We start from the raw sequence: 20834 nt of genomic DNA, 5'->3' as shown, positions 1-20834 counted from the left end.
GCCCTGACAATTTGATTGGCACGCCAGATATTGTGCGAGCATACTCGCGCTACTGTTGAGCAATGCCAGACCGAACTTCCCGACCTCAAACGTTGTGGGCGGGACTAAGTTCGGAATGGCACCCAGGCTATGGAAACTCCCCTGATCTTAATCCCATTGAAAACTTGTGGTCAATCATCAAGAGACGGGTGGACAAACGAAAACCTAGGAATGCTGTCAAAATGCAAGCATTGATTGTGCCAGAATGGACTGCTATCAGTCAGGATTTGGTCCAGAAGTTGATTGAGAGCATATAGATATACCATTTAGTATCAGAAACTTGGTATTTCAGGGAGCTTTGTGGTTTTGAACAAGTGCACAGTTTTATACTGAATAAAAAAGTTTATGACTTACTCTGAGGAGAGAACAGAGTCTGCTTATTGCTTCAGATAAATCTGTTTCACTAATGGTCATCCTTTCTGATCTCTGGTTTATCAGGCTGAAAATTATCCAGATTAAATCTATAGGTGATTTCTTTTTGCAAATGATCTCAAACTACAAAGAAGAAAAGCATTTAAAAAAAAGGGAATTTTCATGTAATCGGAAATATGTTCTTCTATTATATGCATAGGTTGGACTTTTTCCACCATGATTTTACCAAAATACTTGTTCTGAAAAGTCGAATGTGTCGATAAATTTGAGTTAAATTGGGGAAAAAAATGAAATATTTAGATTATAGATGTATTAAGATGCACTGACTACACTTTGAAATTTTTTTTTTCTTTTTTATCAGGAGCAAAGTTGGGCGTGTTGAGTCGTGAGTATTTTTCCTTTTCTGCTCTTCTTAGTTTCTTAAAATAGAGCATGTTAATTAATGACAGTGGGACAGGTGTTTTCCTCTAAGGACTTTGTTTATATCTTGCTTGTGTTGGGCATTTTTTGTATCATTTATCTTAACATGATAATCATGATATCAATTTTGATTTCTCCTCTAAACAATAAATAAGACTTAGTGATGATTAAAAACTCCAGAAACCCACTGAATAATCAAAATTTTTTTCCACTGTTTTTCTTCTTTTATTTTTATATTTATATTGACAAATCTGTAGAAAATAACTAAATACACAAGCCACATTTTGATGTGTATATCGTTTAAGAGTATTGTTAGTGTTTGCTTGGTAAAATAAAACCACCATAGAGTTATCTAAGACAGACTGCAAAGAAGTAAGGTTTTCCTTTCTTATCCTCACTTTATCATTATTAATTATAATCTCCCTTAGTATTCTGATAAGATTTTGATTTATCATTAAATTTAAAAAGGCTAGGGTAGGGTTAGAGATTTTGTTTTCATCTTTGACTTTATTTACTGCTTAGAATGAGGTTGAGGTCCTCAGTATGCTTTAATCTAGACATCCAAGGTTAAATTAATCTGAGAAAGAAATCATTGGTTCCATAATCTGTCCATATTACTTAGAGTTCTTCATTTTTCTGTATCTCTCTAAATATTTTTTTCTTTGGCTAATTTATACTATTATTATTCCAGTTTGAAGAGTCTCAAAAAGCGCATTGAAGACTCTGAGAAGATCCCGTTAAACGTTGAAGGAAGCTCCTCAGCAGGTGGAGCTGAGTCTCCGGTCGTCCAATCAGCAGCCCTGCCTCCTCCTTCTGAGACGTCTCATAATGTTGCTCAATCAGAATCTGCTGAGGCGTCTTCATCCACTGAGGCAACAGTTTCTAAATCTGATGAAAATCATGTAGAAAGAGGTGTTGATGCTCCCAGTGATTCTGGACTTGAGGAAAAATCAGGTGAAAGATTTACCGATTTAACTGAAGGTTCTAAAACTGAGAGAAGAGCTGCAGATTGGTCACTGAAAGGAGAGGACATCAACACTTTGAAATGTAAAGCAACACCTGCAGGAAATGTTGCTGACCTTAATGACATTTCTAAACCAGAGGAAAGACCCGAAGAGCAACTTGAGAAGGAGCCAAACCTCGGTGTTTCTGCTGGGCCTGTCAAAGTTTCTGAAACGAAGGAGGAGTTTGTGCAAAGAGCTCCACATCCTCCCAGCCTTCCACAACAGGAGGATGTGCCCAAAGAAAGAGCTGCTGAAGCTCCCAATGTTTCTAAAAGTTCAGAAAAGGCCACTCCTCCTGAAACTCTGCCTAAATCAGAGAAGACAGCTGAAGATAAGCTCAGCCCAGAAACGCTTTCAGCCGCCAATCAGCCCTGCAAGAAAGACTCCTCTACAGCAGGTATGTCTGCCTGCAGGAGAATGTGAAGCTGAAGTGTCCTTGTACACAAATTTTTACATTTTGCCATGCTGCAACAAAGTAATATGGATCGTCTATTAGTTAGTACTTAATAGAACCAAATTTAGTGGTAATTAGATCAGCAAAATTGTTTTGGGTTCATCCCCCCAGCTTTGCAGATTTAAAGAATGACGTTTTCATCCATCTTTACAAAATAGCTGAAAGTAAATCAGATTGGAAAGTAATACGTTTATTTTGCTCTCCTAACCTATAAATAGAGAGACCAGGCAGAACCAGTGTAAGTTTCACCAGCTTTTGCAAAAGAGGAGAGAAATTGTGCATCAAAGTCTCTTAGCTCTACTCCAGCCATACTGCTGAGTGAACCATCAGTGTGGATCATAGCAGAGAGCAACAAGACTTTAACTATATAACATGGAAAAGGATTTAGAAAATCCAACAGATAAGAGTATAACAAATATACAATTTCAATTGTTGCAGAGATTCTCAATTGGATTTTGGTCTGAACTTTGACTAGGACATTTTGCTTTGATCTAAACTGTTCTATTTTAGCTTTTAGGATCGTTTTACTTGCTGGCTGCTCAGCTTCCACCGGTATTCTGTCTTTTTTAAAAACAATTTATTTAATCTATTCTGCAATCATTCCAGAATAGTTTGCAGTACCTGCTGAATAAAAACATTCCCAGAGCAAAACAACAACAACAAAAAAATTGGCAGAAATGTGTTGAAATAATTGCATTTAGCCTTAATTTGTAGTAAGTAAATAATATGATCTGCCAAAGGAATTAGCGTTTTTACCCTTAGATATTAGATATTAGATATTAAACACTCGAAATAATAGATTGTATGATTCCATTGGTGAAGTGTCTAATTTAGCTGCTCAATTAAAAAAAAACAACAACATTTAATTGAAGAAAAATTGACTAACTTAGACTTCAGGTTTTTTTTCACAGTTCATCGTCATGCCACCATCGTAGCAAGCTGTTGTTAGATTTTAGATTTGGGGAAACGAGCCCAAACCAGAATAAAAAACTTGGAGGCTTTTGAATAGAGAAATTAAATTGATTGATTCAGATTAAAAAAAGGATTCAAAGTGGAATCCACCCTATAGTAGTAGTGTTACAGGGGGGAAAAAACACCAGAAAACACAAGTTATCCTTTAAACTAAACCTAATTTTAGACCAGCAGGAGTTCAGGAACACATCTGAGTAAACATAACTGCAACATTAGAGTCTATGTTTACTACTAAACCATCACCATCTTCTCCATCTTTAATCCCAAAAGAATCTGTAAAAGAAATTGACTCATTCTCAGTTCTGTTTTCTATTCTTGTTAAATTTTCCCTAGAATTTAATAGTTTATTCAATGTTTTCTGCTTGTTCTTATTTTACAGCTTCTGCATAAAAATCAACCAAAAATCCTTTATTACTCCTAAATATACCATTATTTAGAAAACAATAAGGTTCAACTTGACCAAAGGAGACTGGCTAAAATAGTCAAATTATTCCTTTTTATTCTCAATAATATATACATTTTTTCTTTGTCACCTGCAGCAGCTGTGTGTAACGTTTCCGCTGTTTTGGCTGAACCATCGGCAGCAGTTGTCAAAACCCAGCCGAAAGCCACAGCCCCAGCCAATCAGAAGCCAGCAGCTGCAGATCCCTGCCTGACTGTGGGAGAGAAGCTAGAAACCCTGCTGAATCCAGATCAAATCCGTGAGAAACGTATTTAGAATTAAAAATTGCCATGCTTCTTATTTTTTGTTTACGTTTTATTTTTCTAACTTTCTCTTTCTATTACAGTCTGTCTTGAAAAATCTGTCATCATGTCAAAAAAAGTAAGGCTTCTCATTTGATAAACTGTACTAAAAGCTTTCCTCTGAAATGTGTCACTAAGACGTTGTATCAGTACTCTGTCCTGTCTCCGTCTGTCTGTTAGAGGCTCATTTTCTTTGTTTTGAATTTCTTTCCCACAAAAAAAAAAATTCTATATATTAAGGTCAGAGTCCTCTAAAGAAAAAAATTAGCGAGACAGACTATCCTATTACAACAGGAGAGTCCTTTATTTATTGTGATATACGTTTTTACCAGGGATTTAACAGATTTATTAGAGACTGTAACTATCAGCTTGAAAAATAACTAAACTTCATTCTTTTCTCTTCATTTGTACATAACTCTGTTGATCTATATTGAATGAACAGATAATATCTTTGCTATTTACATTTTATTTCTTTTTTTGTTCTGAATTTCACAAATAAATCAGACTCGGAAGGATTTGTTTAAAAGCTAAAACAAATTTTTTATGACTCTCTTTTTTTTTTTTTTTTCTTCCAGTTTTATTCTAACTACACAAGACTATTATTAATAAGCAACCTGCCAAAGTATTACGATGGCTGCTACTCTGAAAGTGACGTTGCAGATCTGTTCAAGAAGTTTGGATTCCAGTACGAACAAAAAAACATCTACGTGATTCCTCAGGCGTGCATGGTAGGCCCAAGTTTAACATTCATTCAGTTCAGTTTATTGATATGTTCCAATTCACAATTCTGCATGTCATCTCAATGCACTTTACAAAGACGATTCAATCCAGTCATAACGTCAGATTGTTTTTTTTTTTCATCCGGTGACACCAGATATTTGCTTACAATGTATCATGGACTCCATAGCAATCCCTCACACAGAGCATGCATACGGCAACAGTGGAGAGGAAAACCTCCCTTTCTAATAGGAAGAAATATCCATCCCCTTTAAACAAACAAATCCTGCTGAATGGTGAAGCAGAATAATGAAAATGGAACACTATGTCCCAGAGTCCTGCATGGGTCTGATTTTTCCAAAACTGTATCCACGCAACCGCACACTTCAGAACCGAGACCCGACCTGTTAGCCGCAATTATCCCCATTTAAAAGCCGTCCGGGACCGCAAGGACCTGTGAATAATAAAGTGCAACCCGACCCGTGATCACAAAGTGTACACACAGCTGTTTATAATAATAGAGGCATTAAAGAACATTGCCTCACGCTCGCATCCAGTGTGAACTGCGCTCACAGATTAACATCTATAAATTGGCTGAAGTAAGAAAGTTTGCCTTGTTGCATAAAAAAATAGTCTTATCTGGATATTCTTGAATCAGTTTATTTTAAGATGTAGAGTAAATGAATCATTTCATTATTGCTTTAACGCTGATACCCACATTTCGTTCATTTATCCCCATGCCTGCACCCGTGAAATAATATGGGGCTTTTACTACCCGTAGATGTATGTTTTATATGGGTACTTGCTGGATAGCTGCGAGTACCTGAACGTGTGGGGGACTATGCTATGTCCTCCAGCAGTCTGAGCCTATAGCAGCATAACTATAGAGATAGTTAAAACTTTTCCTTTTTGATAAAACAGGTTAAGACTAAAACTGGTAGTTGGTTCCACAGGAGAGGAGCCCGATCATTAAAATATCTACCTCACTTTCTGCTTTTAGAAATTCTAGGAACCACTAGTAAACCTGCAGATTGAGAGCGAAGTGCTCTGTTAGGAACATAAGGAACAATCATATCTCTGATATAAGATGGAGCTTGGCCATTTAAGGCTTTATATGTGAGAAGGAGAATTTTAAATTCTATTCTGGATTTAACAGGAAGCCAGGATAGGAGAGATATGATCTCTCTTTTTAATTTTCATCAGAACTCTGGCTGCAGCATTTTGGTTTAGCTGACAGCTTTTAACTATCTACTGGACTTGCTAATAATGTAGAATTATAGAAGTCAATCCCTAGAGGTAACAAGTTGTTATAGGTTAATCTTAATGCTGTAGGAGAGTCTAAACAAATTATTTTTTTTCTTTTCTTTTCAGGCATTTGTGCTGATGCCCAATTTCCGATGCGCACAAAATGTTTTCACGTCTTCCCAGAGTGGTTCCTTCACTCTAAGTGGATCCAAACTCTGTGTCCAGATTGTCACCAGCAAGATTTTTATGGAACCGGTAAGTCAGATTAATGTATTAAATCTAAACATTTTTGTTCATTTTCAAACATATTGGTTCATTTGAAATAGATACATGGTTATTTAGAGCAGTGCTGGAAAGTTACTGATGTTTTTAATAAGAAAAATATTATGCACAAATTAATTAAATATATTTTTCTTTGCCTTTGAAAACATCAGGTTAAAACATGTATTGTTTATTTTAATAATAATATAATAGGACCACATCCATCTAGTCACTTTTACTTAAAAAGCAACCTTTGGTGCAACACAAAATGCTAGATCAGTTAAATTATCTTTGATAAACACAGCAAAACTTTTCACACAAACGGCTTCTGTTTTGATTACTTATAACTGACATCAGCTGTTTTCTATTAAATTATCTTTTTAAAAGTCATAAAAGATTAGGAGAGGGGACGTGATTTTTTACCAGCAAATTAACAGAATGAGCTAACATAAAATGAAATTATTTCAGGAAGTGATGGTCGGCTTCTCCTCTTCTTTTGTTCTATCATTTCTCCATGAATGCTATTTAAACTAAGCATCACTTCAAAATGATCAACATTTATCAGTTTAAGTAGTTTAAACACAGCAGAAACTAAACCGGATTAATCACGAAACGATTCTGTTCTTCTTTCAGTTGGAATTCTACAAGTCTCTGATGGAACTGGTCGGTTTTGTAAGTAACTACGCCTTTCTTCACGAGCTCTTCCCATCCTGTGCTCTGGTCTGTTTCCAGATATTTCTCTCCTTTTCTCCAGACTGAGATCATTTTGGTCCTTTGTGACCTCACTGCGATCTGGATTTGGTTAAAGGTTAAAGTTGGAAAATGTCACATTGAAACTGTTGCTTAATCGGAAGACAAAATGAGATATAATGATATCAATATGGTCAGAAAATTGTTTGCATTAGGTTGGAAAAAATGTTTTTGTAGAAGGTAGTTTCAGATGTTTTGTGGGTTTTTTTTCACCACATCGTAACTTTTTTTTTCAGTTAGGTTGTATAAGTATTAATGTTACTATTATCTAATTCAAAATGCTGCCATTTTATCTGTTTTTTCCATAGTTTTTTCATCCACTAAGGATTTTCTATTATAATAATAACTGAAATTTATTATCTCATATTGGAGAAATTAACTCTCTGTATTTTAACCCATCCCCTTGGGGAGCAGTGGGCTGCCATTGTGCGGTGCCCGGGGAGCAGTGTAGGTTTAAGGTCTTGCTCAGGGACCCAGAATGCAGGCTGTAGGGATTGAACCAGGTACTTGCAACCTTCTCAGAGCGCAAGCGCACTGCTCTAACCACCAGGCTACCACCCTCCCAGCTTAATCTGTTACTCAAAATCTACAAGTAATAAACTTGTTAAGGTTAAAAAACAAAAAAAAATTCTTTTTATGTTTTTTTTCCTTTCTTGAACAGCCGGTCAAAGATGATGGGACCAGTACGATCTACATCCAGAACATCTCGCTGAGTGAGACCTTGAAGCTCAGAGAAACTCTGAGAAAAATGGATTCTGTTAAAAACATCCTCCCTCTGCTCAACAAGGTAGAATCAAACATACACCCTTACTGCATTTGTTCAGGTCAAATTCATCCAGCCTGACTCTGCTGGGACTTTTTTTAATGTCCAGGTGTTTGTAGAGTTTGAGTCGGCCCGTGATGCTGATCGAATCGGAGTTTGGTACAGCCTCCTGAAACGCTGCCCTGCACATAAAGTCCAGAGGATGAAACTGCCCCGGGGAAGCTGCAAGTCTCAACGTAAGCCTCAAATCTGGGGAAATCATTGCTTGTGTTTATTCTGTGAAAAGCACGTATCATGTAAGAACTACAGGTCCTGCTCAAAATATTAGCATATTGTGATGAAGTTCATTATTTTCCATAATGTAATGATAAAACTTGAACATTCATATATTTTAGATTCATTGCACACGAACTGAAATATTTCAGGTCTTATATTGTCTTAATATGGATGATTTTGGCATACAGCTCACGACTCCTAAGAAGATTTAAACTTTTTCTTTGCCTCAGCTTTTACCAATCGTAGAGCAGGCAGAAAAATAGTAGAGCTAAAGCCTTAGCTCCAGGAATATATAAGCCAACGACGGTGTGTCGTCTCCCAACTTACCGGTATGTAGTTGTTATTTCATTGATAGTGTCAAGCGTAGGGCTAGGTAAAAAAAAATCGATTTAATCGATTTTTAATCGATTCCTTTACGTTTTTGCAAAATCGATGTCTAGGGAATGAGATGCGTGACATTCACATTCAAATGAGCAGGAAAGATGCACTCAAGATTACTTCAAGCCAGACAGCTGCAAATATACCCAATAGGTTGACTGAAGACATTAACAAATGGGTGTTGAGCAGAAAACACCCTGTAGTTGTTACAGACAACGCTACAAATATGGTTTGTGCATTGAAGATAATGCAGCTCATTTATGTCTGCTGTGTCATGTCTGCTTGCTCGAGTAAAGCTTCATTTTTTCCACTTTTAACAAACAATTTCGCACTTTTGAGACAGTTTTGTTCACATCTCATGTTTAAACTGTCGGATTTACAAGTTTGCACTTTGTGTTTAATGTGCCAGGAAAAAATAAAATACATGAGTATTTTAAAACACAGTTGAACCACTTTCATTATTGTAAAAACAGATCGAATCGAAATTAATCGATATAGAACTGCATTAATCAAAATCGAATCGATTCAGGACTTTGGCGAAAAATACCCAGCCCTAGTCGAGCGCTGTATATTGGCCTGAGGAATCATTTAAAATAACTAGCGTCAAGTCCTGAGGTCACAAAGTCTGCAGTGTAATTAGTTGAATTACAGGCCCCAATCATTGCTGCTTATATTTTTTTTCTTGTATTGTGTAGAAATGAGGTAAAACATTGTATATTTAATAGTAGTGAAAACAACTCGTGGCCAATTTAAAGAAGCCGTGATTATAGAAACTATCAGTTCATTATAAAAGCACAAATATGACCAATTTAGGACACATATTTATAACTTAAAGCCTCTGCAATGGCCGCACCAGATGATTGTTCAACCCACATTTGATATTTTCAAATTAAATCAAAGTTGGGATATATCCTAATGAAAAGCATGATAGCAATAGAAATAGTAGTTTGAAATTATGGGACTGCAAATTACATTAACTACCAAAAATGGAAGAAAATGCATATTGATACTTTTAAAGTCATTTTAATGACCTTTACATGAAAGTTATTTATGCTGGACACGAAGTGGCACCAAATGCCATTCTGACAATTTACACTATTGAAAGAAATTACAATAGCAGTAATGTTTTCTTGAAAATTTTCAGTTGGTGCATATTTAAAATAGGAAGTACTTATATATTTTTATGCGTTAAAACATTTTAATATAAAATTAACTTTTAACTTTAAGGGGTTGTGTTTCATGAGGAAAGTAAAGGCATCATTTATAAACAAAAATCAGGTTTTTAAAGATATCGTCATCAAGTTTATCTCCAGAGCTTCCTTTGTTTATTGAAGTCCTATTGGAAAGAAGGATATCCATGTTTCTAGGAATAAGAATATCAGACCAACCAGCTGTAATAATGTTGCTAAAAGTACACAATAAATGAAATAATGACTCAGTCATGATTGATAATTAAATTCAGCTGCGTTAAATGCCCTTTTCATTTATATCTATATCTCAGGATTGATTTGAACACACTAATTGCCTTTCTTTGTGTTTCTGAACGCAGCACCACGGCTGGCACTGAAGGCTCTGCCAGACAGCGTGGATATGGTAACCGGAGCAGTCGTCCCGGTAACAAGCTTTGGCGTTCCACCGGGCAGCATAGCACCATTTTCAGTCACCTTGATGACTGATCCCTTCATCTTCCCGACCACGTCTCCCTGGTTTATCATCCCAAGTGAGAGGAATTAAAAGATGCAAATAAAAACTCGTGTAGGATCTGAAGAAGTAATTAGTAATTTTACACTTTTCTTTTAGATTTTAGTACAATCAAGACTAAGAGAGACATGTGGGTGAGTGTTATTTTAGCACCTTTTGTATTTAGCATATTTATTTATTTTTTTTTAAATATTTTTTTTCAAAAAAATGTATCCTTCATTAAAGGTATATTTGAGGATTTTTCCGCCCTTTCCACTTAAAAAACAAAAAATGCACATGCACAATCCTGTACCTGCTCCGAAGAGCAAACGCCTATTCAACGCGTGTGACAGCATCCACGAGCCCATTTTTCCTCGTGCACACTTGTGTTCTCATAGCTCATACAAGCTTACTGTGCCCTAATGTCCACCTTAATTACTATATAGAGTGGGGACTATATAGTGGACTTTATAGTGAACTTGGTTAACCGACCAGATGATCACTGCTTTTTGCTCCCAGTTGGTCGTATAACTCCTCCTTCACTGCGTGGTGCCTGCGCCATCTTTGTTAATAGTCGCCGCTGTCGGGTAGCGACAGCCTGTGGTGACAGTGGGCCATTATGACAGCAATTGCCATATTGCTATGCGAGGTGAGCTCTCCGTGCAAAGCATTCTGGGATATATCTGCCTCTTCTGAGGCCTTTCTTTTCTTCTCATACACTTCGTAGACACTTTTTCTCCTACCACCTTCGGCCAAAGGTGAGCTTTAATGACTGTCTGAAACCGTAGCTCATCACAGATATATGACTGAAATTGCGCATGCGGAGAAAAAGATAGCTAATGGGACTAGGATGAAGGACGGCCTTACCTAAACATATAACCGGAATGATTGACAATTAGGAGGACCACTTATTCATATGATCCACCCAGAAATAAATGATGGTCCTCTATGTCTTTAACTTCTGATAAGGAAACAGATTTCTGTTCCTGAAAGAAAACCTTTTATTTCTGACCACCTCCTTCTGCAGACACCTGCCTCTAAGGCCAACAAGTCCTCCACCATCATGTTGACATGTTTACCTGAAGGAAACTACAAACACGAAGACATTGCCAAGCTGGTGTGGAGCTATTTCCCCAAACAGAACCTTCAGACTCTGCTCTACAACATTGTGGTTCTACCTCTGCAGAGGAGGGTAAGCAGCTGGTAACCAGCTCTGGTTTCTTATCTCTATTACTATAAATGACCGTATGCTTTACCTCTCTTCCAGGCTTTTGTGCATTTCAATGACTGGAATTCTTGCTGCAGTTTTGTGGAAAATTTCCTCAAATGTCCTGCTTCCATCAAAGACCAGCAGCTGTACGTCCACCAAGTCTTACAGGAAATGCCTGTTGGACTCAGCGAGGTAAGCTGCCCTATTATTCTACAGGTTAAAATAATTGTGTCTGTATCATGCATTTCTCCTGTGAGAGATGTGCAGGATCAGGTCTTTTTTTTCTTGGCACCTATTTGGCCAAAAGATGTTTTAGCATTTCAGTTCAGAACTTCAGCTTTGAATAGAATAGAGAAGAAGAGCCCTTTATTGTCCTATATTGGGGAAATTGTGGCGATTTAGCAGCAAAAGGTTCTAGCAGAAATGGTTACACAATTGTTTACTTTTGCAAAAGTGTATAAAAATAACACAATAAGTGAAAGAGTTAATTAAATAAACAAATAAAATAATGTAGTCTACAGTGTTTATGCAAATATAAATCCTGTGTATCTGGAGAATACATAATCAATATGCAGCTATGGACATTTTTACAGTAATGGATATGTGAAAAATAGCAGCAACATCAGAGACGTGCAAAATGACAGCAGCAGGTTATTTAACTGACTAAGATAGAAATTGCAAATATTTGCATGAATGATTAGCAGGAAAGATCTGTGATAATGCTTCCTGGAGCATTTAGGGTGCAGCAGTCTGTCACTGAAGGAGCTCTCCAGCTCAGCACCAGCTTCATGCATGGGGTGGGAGACATTATCCAACAGAGATGTTACTTTAATTAGGATCCTTTTCTTTCCCAACTCCTGCACTCAGAGTCTAGAAGGCATCCAATCAAAGAGCTGGCCTTCCTGATCAGCTTATCCAGTCGCTTTCTCTCCGCTACAGATTAGCCACTGTTCCAACAGACCATAGAAGTTGGCTGAAGTATTCTGTAACAAATAAGAAAGAAAATAATTTTGTAGAAAAGCTTTGCAGCTACAAATTCTAGATGCTAGCAAAGTCCGTTTTTTATGATTAAAAATGCAGCTACATTTACATGAAGCTTAAACCTTTTTGGGCACTCAGTGAAATACTTTGAAAATTTACATTTTAAGCCAATCCAGGACTAGAATTTATTACCTTTGTAACATTCCAAAAATATGGATATTTTGATGGCAATAATTAATGTATATGTAATAACAAGAAACGCCAACTTGCCCGAATATATTAAGAATAATAACAAAAATGCTTCTAGAACAGGGGTCACCAACAGAGGGCCCATGGAGCCTTCTAAATAAAATGTTATTGTATTCTGTTGCTCTTCTTTTTAATCATTTATAGAGATTTCAAAAATGACAATGTCTAAATAAACTTAGAAATTAACAGAAACAATGAAAATGTTGATAATGTACAAAGTTTAGGCTAACGTTAACCCTTGCAGCTCATGGGTCAGTAATGGTCGCCCTTCCTACATCTCGGTACCCTTGAAGTGGCCCTCAGCCTTAAAAAGGTTGGTGACCCCTGTTCTAGAAGAATTTAATGAAAAACACAAAAATCTCACTCAGGGACTCGATTTGTAAGGGCTATGCATTATGCAAGTGATCAGAAATGGTAACTTAAGCTCTAAAGGGTTAAACCTGCTCTGTGCAGACAGCAGCGGAAACACCAGGCTTTGGTGCACTTAATGGAGGATTATTACAACTTTTTCTATTTTTTTTTTGCACAAAATTACTTGAATTCCAGTTAAATGTGTTTAAGCTTAATTTACCAATGAGTCAAATCAAAAAGGAGAGAAAACAGAGTATCATTAGCCTACTCTAGCTTTACAAAACCAAGTTAAACAGCTAGTAGAAAATACATGAGAGTTTACTGAAGAGCTGCTATGCAGGGTCGGGTTTGATAAAAGTAATATCACTGTTTGGAAAAGGTCATAGCAGCATCTGGAAGGTCATTGTTGAGAGATTTAAATGTGTGGCATGAAACCAGGATCAAAATGATTATTTTCAAACAGTATTGCAGTATGCAATATTTGATTTGTTTTTATCTTCATAAAGCAATTATATATATATATATATATATATATATATATATATATATATATATATATTGCTAGTGTCACACTTTGTACCTACAGCTTTATAAATGGCTGAAAATATATACAATTTGAAGTATAAGCAGCATAGATAACTGTGATTTAAACAACATAATCCCATCTTATCACTTTTGAAGGAAAATCTCAATATTTTACCTTTTATATATTTTGCCCTGTCCTAGAAAACAATGCAAATGAAATTTTACAGCATTTTAATCCTAAGTCATAAAAGATATCTTAGCATTAAAGTATCTGACTTTGTATTGGCAAACGTCTAATCTTAATTGATCTATAGTGAGGAAAACAAAAGTTTTTTTTTTTTTTTCATTTGATATTGGCCATATTAATAGAAATAAGAGAAATTTAAACTATGTCAGTGTTTGTTGATTGTTTTGAACCCATTTGAAAGAAATACTGAATCGAATAATCTTCTAAATAATATTCTTGGTGATGGATCTCTTGTGAATCATAATTTGGATCTGAACTTAAAGGGATTCTAAAATGTTTTATTTATTTATTTTTTATATGTTTCTTTTTCTTTATAGGAGATAATGTACAGGAACATGATGAAATGGAGCAATTCTGTGAGTTGGTTGTTCCTTCACCAACATTTTATTACTTCTTAACCTGTTTTTTTATTTTTGTTTAATTAACATGGTCCACTATTTTCCAGCATGTTCCAGAGCTGGAGTCCCTGGAGGAGCGACTGGTGCTCGTTGTTCTTTCTGAGATTTCCGTGTACCACATCAGTAACGTCTTGAGAAAAGTGGCGTCCATTGCGCCGCTCGTCAGTTTTCTGCCGCTCGCCAACAGGGTATGAAAACCGATCAGATAAATTAGACGTTATTGATCTCATAGTGGAGAAATTCACTTGTCACATTGGTTCGATAGTCAAAATAAGGTGTGAAAAGGAGGAAAAGGTGCATATATACATATCTAACGGGTGACACATATATATGTATTTGACTGGATCATTGCACAGGGTATTAAGTAGTAATTGCACATTAGTTATTGCAGTTATAATGCTGCATTGTAAAGTCTGATAGCAGCACAGACACCTTGAGCTTCTCTCTGATAAAGTAGAGGATCACTGAGGCCCCGTCCACACGAAGTCAAAACGAACACGAAACGCTGATATTTTCCAAAACGTTTGCTGTAAAGACGGAGACGTAAAATAAATGTGATCGTCCACACGAATGCATGAAAATAAGCGACGAAATATTGGGCATGCGCACTAATATTTATACACGGTTGCCCTGCGGGTCCATTTTCGTGGTTCAGTCAAATTCAGGTGCTGAACTATGTCGTCGATATTGCTCTGTTCTTCCTGGAGATATTCCAGAAGAAGAAGATTCTGTTGTAAGCCCGACAGCAGGGTGAGTAGCATTAGCAGCAACGGCGCCATTGTTGTTGTGATGTGTCGCGCATGCGTGTTTAGAGGCGACGCTATGACGCATGCGTGTAAAAAAAAATATGCGGTTAGAGCGTAAAGATGGAAACGCGAAAACGGCGTTTCAGAATCTTCCCACTCTGAAGGCTGAATAAAAAAAAGATCGTTTACAGACCCCCGAAACGCCGGCTTCGTGTGGATGAGAGGCTGGTTTGGTGAAAAATTTGTGCGTTTAGGCCAGGGTTCGGCTTCGTGTGGACGGGGCCTGTATATAAAACACAGAGAGGGACTTCATTATTTCCAAAATTGACTAATTGCTTCTAAGATTTACTAATAATACTTCAAATTAGCCTTATGCATAATGAACGCTTTATCTCATTATGACTTATAAATATTCAATACTAACTTAAAGTATCTTTGGATATTAAAGCCAAAGGAATTGGACACATTTTTGGCTATTTTCATTGTAAAAGACTTTTTATGATGCAGCTGGTTTCCTGTTTTGATGCACATGATTGTGTTTCTGTGTCAGATATGCATTGAGATGAAAGATCCAAGCAGCGTAACACTAGTGCAGGAGAGGATTTCACAAGCGCCTTACCCTAAGGAGTGGTATGTATTGAAGTAACTGAAGAAGTAATTTAAAGTTTAGTGTTTTTAGCACTTTTATGCCACAAAAAATCTTAACTGACTGTTTTTTTTCCCCCAAAACAGGGAAAACATTCGATGCGTTGAAACGTGAGTATTTTATTTTAAACCATTTTGGCTCAACAGTTTAACCAATTTACTATCAAACAAACTTTTATCTTGTTTTAATATAAAATTAGGTTCACAAATTATCTTTAATTTCAGCGTGAAGAGTCTGAAACGGCGTCTCAACGAATGCGCAGAGATCACGCTCAACCTTGAACTGGACAACAAAGACATCTGGACTGGGACTGGAAAAAGGGAAGCTGATGCTGATGTCTCTGGTGAAAAGAGGCAACCTGATGCACAACAACCTGCAGAGCATCCTGACGTGGTCTCGACAGGGAAAGAAGATGTAGCCTCAGAAACAAAAACACCACTGACCTCTAAGGAGAACCTGTCTGAAACAGAGGTTAGGGCAGAAGAAAAGTCAGGAGCAACTCAAGCAGAGGACAGAAATGTGCCACCCAGGTCTACAGTTTCAGAAAAAGAAGTCTGTGTCTCTGGAAAAGTTGAAGAATCTGTGGATGAGGCTACAGATACGGGAAGTAAAGCAGCGCCTGAACAGAAGAAACAGGCAGAAATGGTTAAAGATGATGTTCAGCCAGAGTGTAGCACAGATGCTAAATCATCAGAGCTGAAGGAAACAGCTTTGATACAGAATTCTACTGAAGCCAAAGAAGAAGTTAAACCTGAAACTGGACCACATAAACCTGTGACGTCTTTAGCGCAAGGACCACAGACTACGACCCAGGAAGCCCCAGTTAAAACCCAAGCAGAGGCCCAGGAGAGCAGAAAGCCAAACCCAGGCCCTTCTTTGCCAGAAGCAGAGCAGAAAACCAAAGCAGTGAATCCCGATCAGCAGCAGACATCAGGAACATCAGGTAGTTTGGGCTGCATGGAAACTTCTATCTGTGTTTTATTTGGAAATCCTCTTTTTCTTTAGAGGAATTGTTAAATATGATTTTGTTTTAAGAAAATAGAAAGTACTATTAAGCCCCAATAAACAGAAAACCCTTCACCCTAAATGATGGACCTGTAAAAAATAGAAAGATGAACACTAAAGATTATGAGATGATAATAGAAAAACATCGAAATTAAGCCTGCAACTTATGATTATTTTGCAATCTGTCAATTACTTTTTGAATTAATTGATTAATAATCGGATAGCCAAAAATGCTTTAAAGAAGATGTTTTTTTTTTAAGAATTAAGACGGGGGAAAATAAAACTTTTCCACTTGAGGAGTTCTGGATAGAGCATATTGACAGATTTTATTTTTTTTTTATCTTTAATGCAAAATTTTAAAATATTTTCTTACCATTTTGGTATAATTACTGCTCTTAGTGGGTTGCTCTTTCAGCTAAAGTCATGTTTTACAGTCATTATAACCCATTTAACGATTAATCGATTACTAAATTAGTTGATGATTATTTCAATAATCGATTAATCAGATTAATACTATTAATTGTTTCAGCCCTAGACGAAATAAAAAAAAGATTAAATTACTTAAAAGGCAACAGCTGCTTCCTCCTTTTTTTCCCTCCACTAATCTTTCTATTATGGTTCATGAGTTTTTGTATCTTACCCTCTTCGTTTTACTGACTTTAAAGCTGTCAGGCAGCTTTATTCTTTTTATGTAATCTTTTAGCTTTGTGAAGAATTGAATACTGTGATTTGATTGGCTGTTAGCAATAATCATCAAAATTATTAGAAACAAATGCTTGATATATTCCACTGTGTGGAATAAATGCAGAGCAAGTCTTACATTTTAGTTTGATTCACTAAAATAAATAAATTATTGATAGCATTATATTTTATTAGGATTTATCAAAATCCATTTCTAATGCAGTCATTATGATATACAAATAGACTACATTTAAAACCCTTTTAGACCTTTTCTGTTAGTGCCAAATGTTAAGTTGGATGTTAAGCTATAATCTGCTGCTGCAGAGGGAAATTTAGCTTTTCAAATCCTGGCATTTGAGTTTGTTGGTTGTTTTTAGGAAGCTATTTCAGACCAACAACTGATTGGTAGAACAAGAATGACAGTTGATGCTAACTGACCATTTTTAAATGTAATTCAATAGGTTCAACTAGTCTACAATGCTGCAATGTCTGCTCATTTGAAATCATAGCGATGGTAGTAAAATCCCTAATGAATATTATGTGCTGCATAGTTAAAAAACAAAAGTCTAAATGGGTACAGCCTTTAATATGAGCTTAAGCCGCAGGTTGCTTATTTTGGTTCGAGGTGTCAGGGTTTGTTTTTTTCCAAACAAGTTACTTTGATTTCCTCGCTTCTGCTTTGTCTTCCAGCATTTGTTCTTTTTCCATGGCCCCTCTTTGACTTAATAGATTGGGAACCTAATTGAATAGTTTGTTTAACGTTGGTTCTTATCTGCTTTTTGAAGAATGCACAAAAAAATAATTTTTTTTCTTTTTTTAAAGCTTTTCTGGGGAGATCAGCATCTAAGGCGGACGGAGGTTTGTCTCTGACAAAACCAGTTAGTGCGTTTGACAAAACTGCAGCCACGTGTTTAACTGCTGGAGAAAAGATGGAAATCTTCCTGAACGCAACGACGGCATTCAGTAAGAAATCTCCAGATTTCAGCCATATCTCTAAAATAACTCCTGTTTAAACCTTTTATTAATCTCCATCTCTGTTAACAGAACGGGTCTCTGAGGCTGTGTCTTCATCAAAAGTGAGTTTAGTTTAACAAGCTCAGGTCCATGTAAATTATTTTTAAAGTGTTTTTTTTTTTTATATGTGGGTTTAATATGAATAAAGTAAATATGTCGATATCCAGGTCTTTTTCAGTCCTATTGTAGCTTTAGTTTTCCGTTTGGAAAAACTCTTACTTAAAGCTTTTTTGTTAATGTAGTTCACAACTAATTAGTTGCAATTAAAGCTCAAACAGGTTCTAGTCACCTCTGTGATATTATTTTCTCAACTCAATACATTTGTTAGCAAATGCCCTAATAGAATAAAACAAAAAATGTAAATGTGTGAGAAAATAACTTATAGAAACGCAACAGAACAGCTACCAAAGACTGATGGAGGGTTAGTGTGTAGAATTAGGAGGAAGGAGTTTAATCCCCCTTAACACCCACATTTTTATGGCATTTGCACAAACCTATTGCATACCAAAAATGCCACTGGCCAGTAAAATTATATTATATATTCCACGTGCTTGTAATATATCTCATTTGAAAGTTAAGACCTTCTAGTTTCAGTTTTACACAACCAGAGCCAACCAACCAACATGTCTCAAAAAAAAACTTTTTTTTTTCACCCCTAGAATTGTTTTATATCTTTTGTATAATTCATAGCTGACCTCTCCCACTTACTAAACTTGTTCTTCATGCTGCGGACAACCACTGTGTAAAATGTCAGATCTCTTGTCATAAGCATTGTGAAACTATGATGCTTTTTGTTTGTAAAAGGTCCATTCAACACTATCGTGCAAAATTTGGGCCAAAATTTCCAAAATGGATTATTTGAATTTTATGACTAATTTGACCATAAAAAACACTTTCCTATGTTTAGATTTACTCAAATTTTTATTCAAGCTATTTATTTATTTATTTTTATATACAATATTAGTATAGTGAAATTCCACTCTGTGAGTAACTGCTAGGTTCTCCTCTCACTCCTTATGGAGGTAAATGAATCCTATATTTTCAGCCCGCCCCCTGCACTTCAGATATATCATCTTATTGGCCAGCAAAATATGTCAATCAAAGGTCAATCGTTCACTATGTTGTGGAGCCATTGTGTTACTTAAATTTTTATGTCTTCTAATTGCTGCCATGTTTGCCTTTTTTATGCTAAATTAAATTTATGTTAATCATAAATGATTTCATTTATGATTAAGTTCTAAATATATAACATTACTCTGTTGTTTGTCTGCAGTTTCTTTGTGTCAATGCGACTCTGGTTATATCCAACCTACCGGAGTTTAGAGACGGCTGCTACACGGAGGCCGACGTCATCAGTTTGCTCCAAAACTCTGGTGTTGGTTGTGAAGATGAAAAAGTCTTCATCGTTCCTCAGTCTCGAACAGTAGGTGCCACGCTCCTCCTCCTCACCAGCCCATTTCAGCATTAAGTTTGTTTTTTCTGTCTCACTGTGAGAAATAAACCAACCTTTGTTTTTTGTTTTTTTCTTTCTTTTTTAGGCTTTTGTATTTTCTCCAAATATGAAAGAAGTGCAGAAGTTTCTTTTGGCCAAAAAGAGCGTCTTCCTCAAAGGGTCAAAGCTCAGCTTCTGTGTCATAGAAAACCCTAAACCCCCAAATATTGTAAGTTTGACAGAAACACAGATTTCCCATTGTTGGTGTTTCGCTGATTATCTGTATGTTGTATTGACGTTTTTAAATAAAAGGAAAAGTTAAATCCCAATGATGTAACTGACAATAGCTGTGAGATAAACTAATAAGAAAGTTTCACTCAAACTTAAATATGACTTGAAATAAGATAATGACTTTATTTTGTCTGTTTTCCTCAGGTTGAGGTTTATAAATTCTTAGTGAGTTTCACCACAATCGTAAGTATCTCAATCTCTCTGACTTATATTCTAATTTCTTTCTACTTTTTTGGATAAATGTGTTCTCTTAACTATTTCGACCGTAAACAGAAATGACACATAAACAGGATAATTTTGGTATTAAAGAAGCACATGGATGAGCTAAATTCAAAAAGACTTTATTTACCTTTAAATCTCCTACTTTTCCATATGTTCATTCTTTAACCATAACAATCACCTGCATGGTACCGATCTGTTTGCTCCACCTGTTTAAACCTTGCACAGCTGCATGAGGTTCGGCCTTTTTCTAGACACACAGGGAAGTCAGAGGTACATTTTGTCAACCCTAAATTCCATTTAGAGCAGCCATTTAACCTATAGGCATCTTCTATTAATGGTGTCCAAAACTAAATACCTGGAGAAAAACCAATAAAAGCATGAGGAAACAAGACAAACTCCACAGCCAACTTTTATGTTCTAATACCTTTGCTACTGGCAACGCAGACATAATCTCAGAGGTGATAGAGTTCAGGTTTCCTGTTTGTGGATGCTCACATTCTTCGTTGTTTATATACAGCTATGCTTGAAAACGTACATACAGTCCCATCAAATAAAATGATAAAATCACACTAGTAATTCAAATAATTCAAAAATGAAAAAGGTAATAATAAATAATAATGTACTAAACGTTAGTAGAATAAAAGGATTTTGTTTTTAAAACTGTCCCAGACAAATTAAAGTAGAGATATAGATATTAGGGATGCACGATATAATCGGCCCCCTATCGGTATCGGCCTGTATCGGCCTTAAAACTGAATATC

At 36.2% G+C, this 20834-nt stretch overlaps 1 protein-coding gene across 1 annotated transcript in view; it reads left to right on the top strand.

Annotated features, from left to right (window-relative positions):
• LOC107095504 overlaps positions 1–20834 on the top strand; it is a 77782-nt gene that overhangs the window by 37056 nt on the left and 19892 nt on the right. Inside the window, exons 26-48 of the mRNA XM_015391635.1 lie at positions 773–796; positions 1523–2232; positions 3801–3962; positions 4050–4084; positions 4581–4733; positions 6094–6222; positions 6862–6900; positions 7640–7765; positions 7851–7977; positions 9945–10115; positions 10196–10230; positions 11103–11267; positions 11343–11477; positions 13956–13994; positions 14084–14224; positions 15333–15412; positions 15515–15538; positions 15653–16371; positions 17937–18077; positions 18159–18190; positions 19402–19551; positions 19667–19789; positions 19996–20034. Of these exons, the coding sequence (XP_015247121.1) occupies positions 773–796; positions 1523–2232; positions 3801–3962; positions 4050–4084; positions 4581–4733; positions 6094–6222; positions 6862–6900; positions 7640–7765; positions 7851–7977; positions 9945–10115; positions 10196–10230; positions 11103–11267; positions 11343–11477; positions 13956–13994; positions 14084–14224; positions 15333–15412; positions 15515–15538; positions 15653–16371; positions 17937–18077; positions 18159–18190; positions 19402–19551; positions 19667–19789; positions 19996–20034 (3499 nt within the window). The remainder of the gene's footprint in view (positions 1–772; positions 797–1522; positions 2233–3800; positions 3963–4049; positions 4085–4580; positions 4734–6093; positions 6223–6861; positions 6901–7639; positions 7766–7850; positions 7978–9944; positions 10116–10195; positions 10231–11102; positions 11268–11342; positions 11478–13955; positions 13995–14083; positions 14225–15332; positions 15413–15514; positions 15539–15652; positions 16372–17936; positions 18078–18158; positions 18191–19401; positions 19552–19666; positions 19790–19995; positions 20035–20834) is intronic.

The sequence above is a fragment of the Cyprinodon variegatus genome, unplaced genomic scaffold (assembly GCF_000732505.1).
Source record: "Cyprinodon variegatus isolate N-32 unplaced genomic scaffold, C_variegatus-1.0 Scaffold553, whole genome shotgun sequence".
Classification (NCBI taxonomy): domain Eukaryota; kingdom Metazoa; phylum Chordata; class Actinopteri; order Cyprinodontiformes; family Cyprinodontidae; genus Cyprinodon; species Cyprinodon variegatus.
The sequence above is the reverse complement of the archived record's forward strand: the minus strand, read 5'-3'. Positions and strand labels throughout refer to the sequence as shown.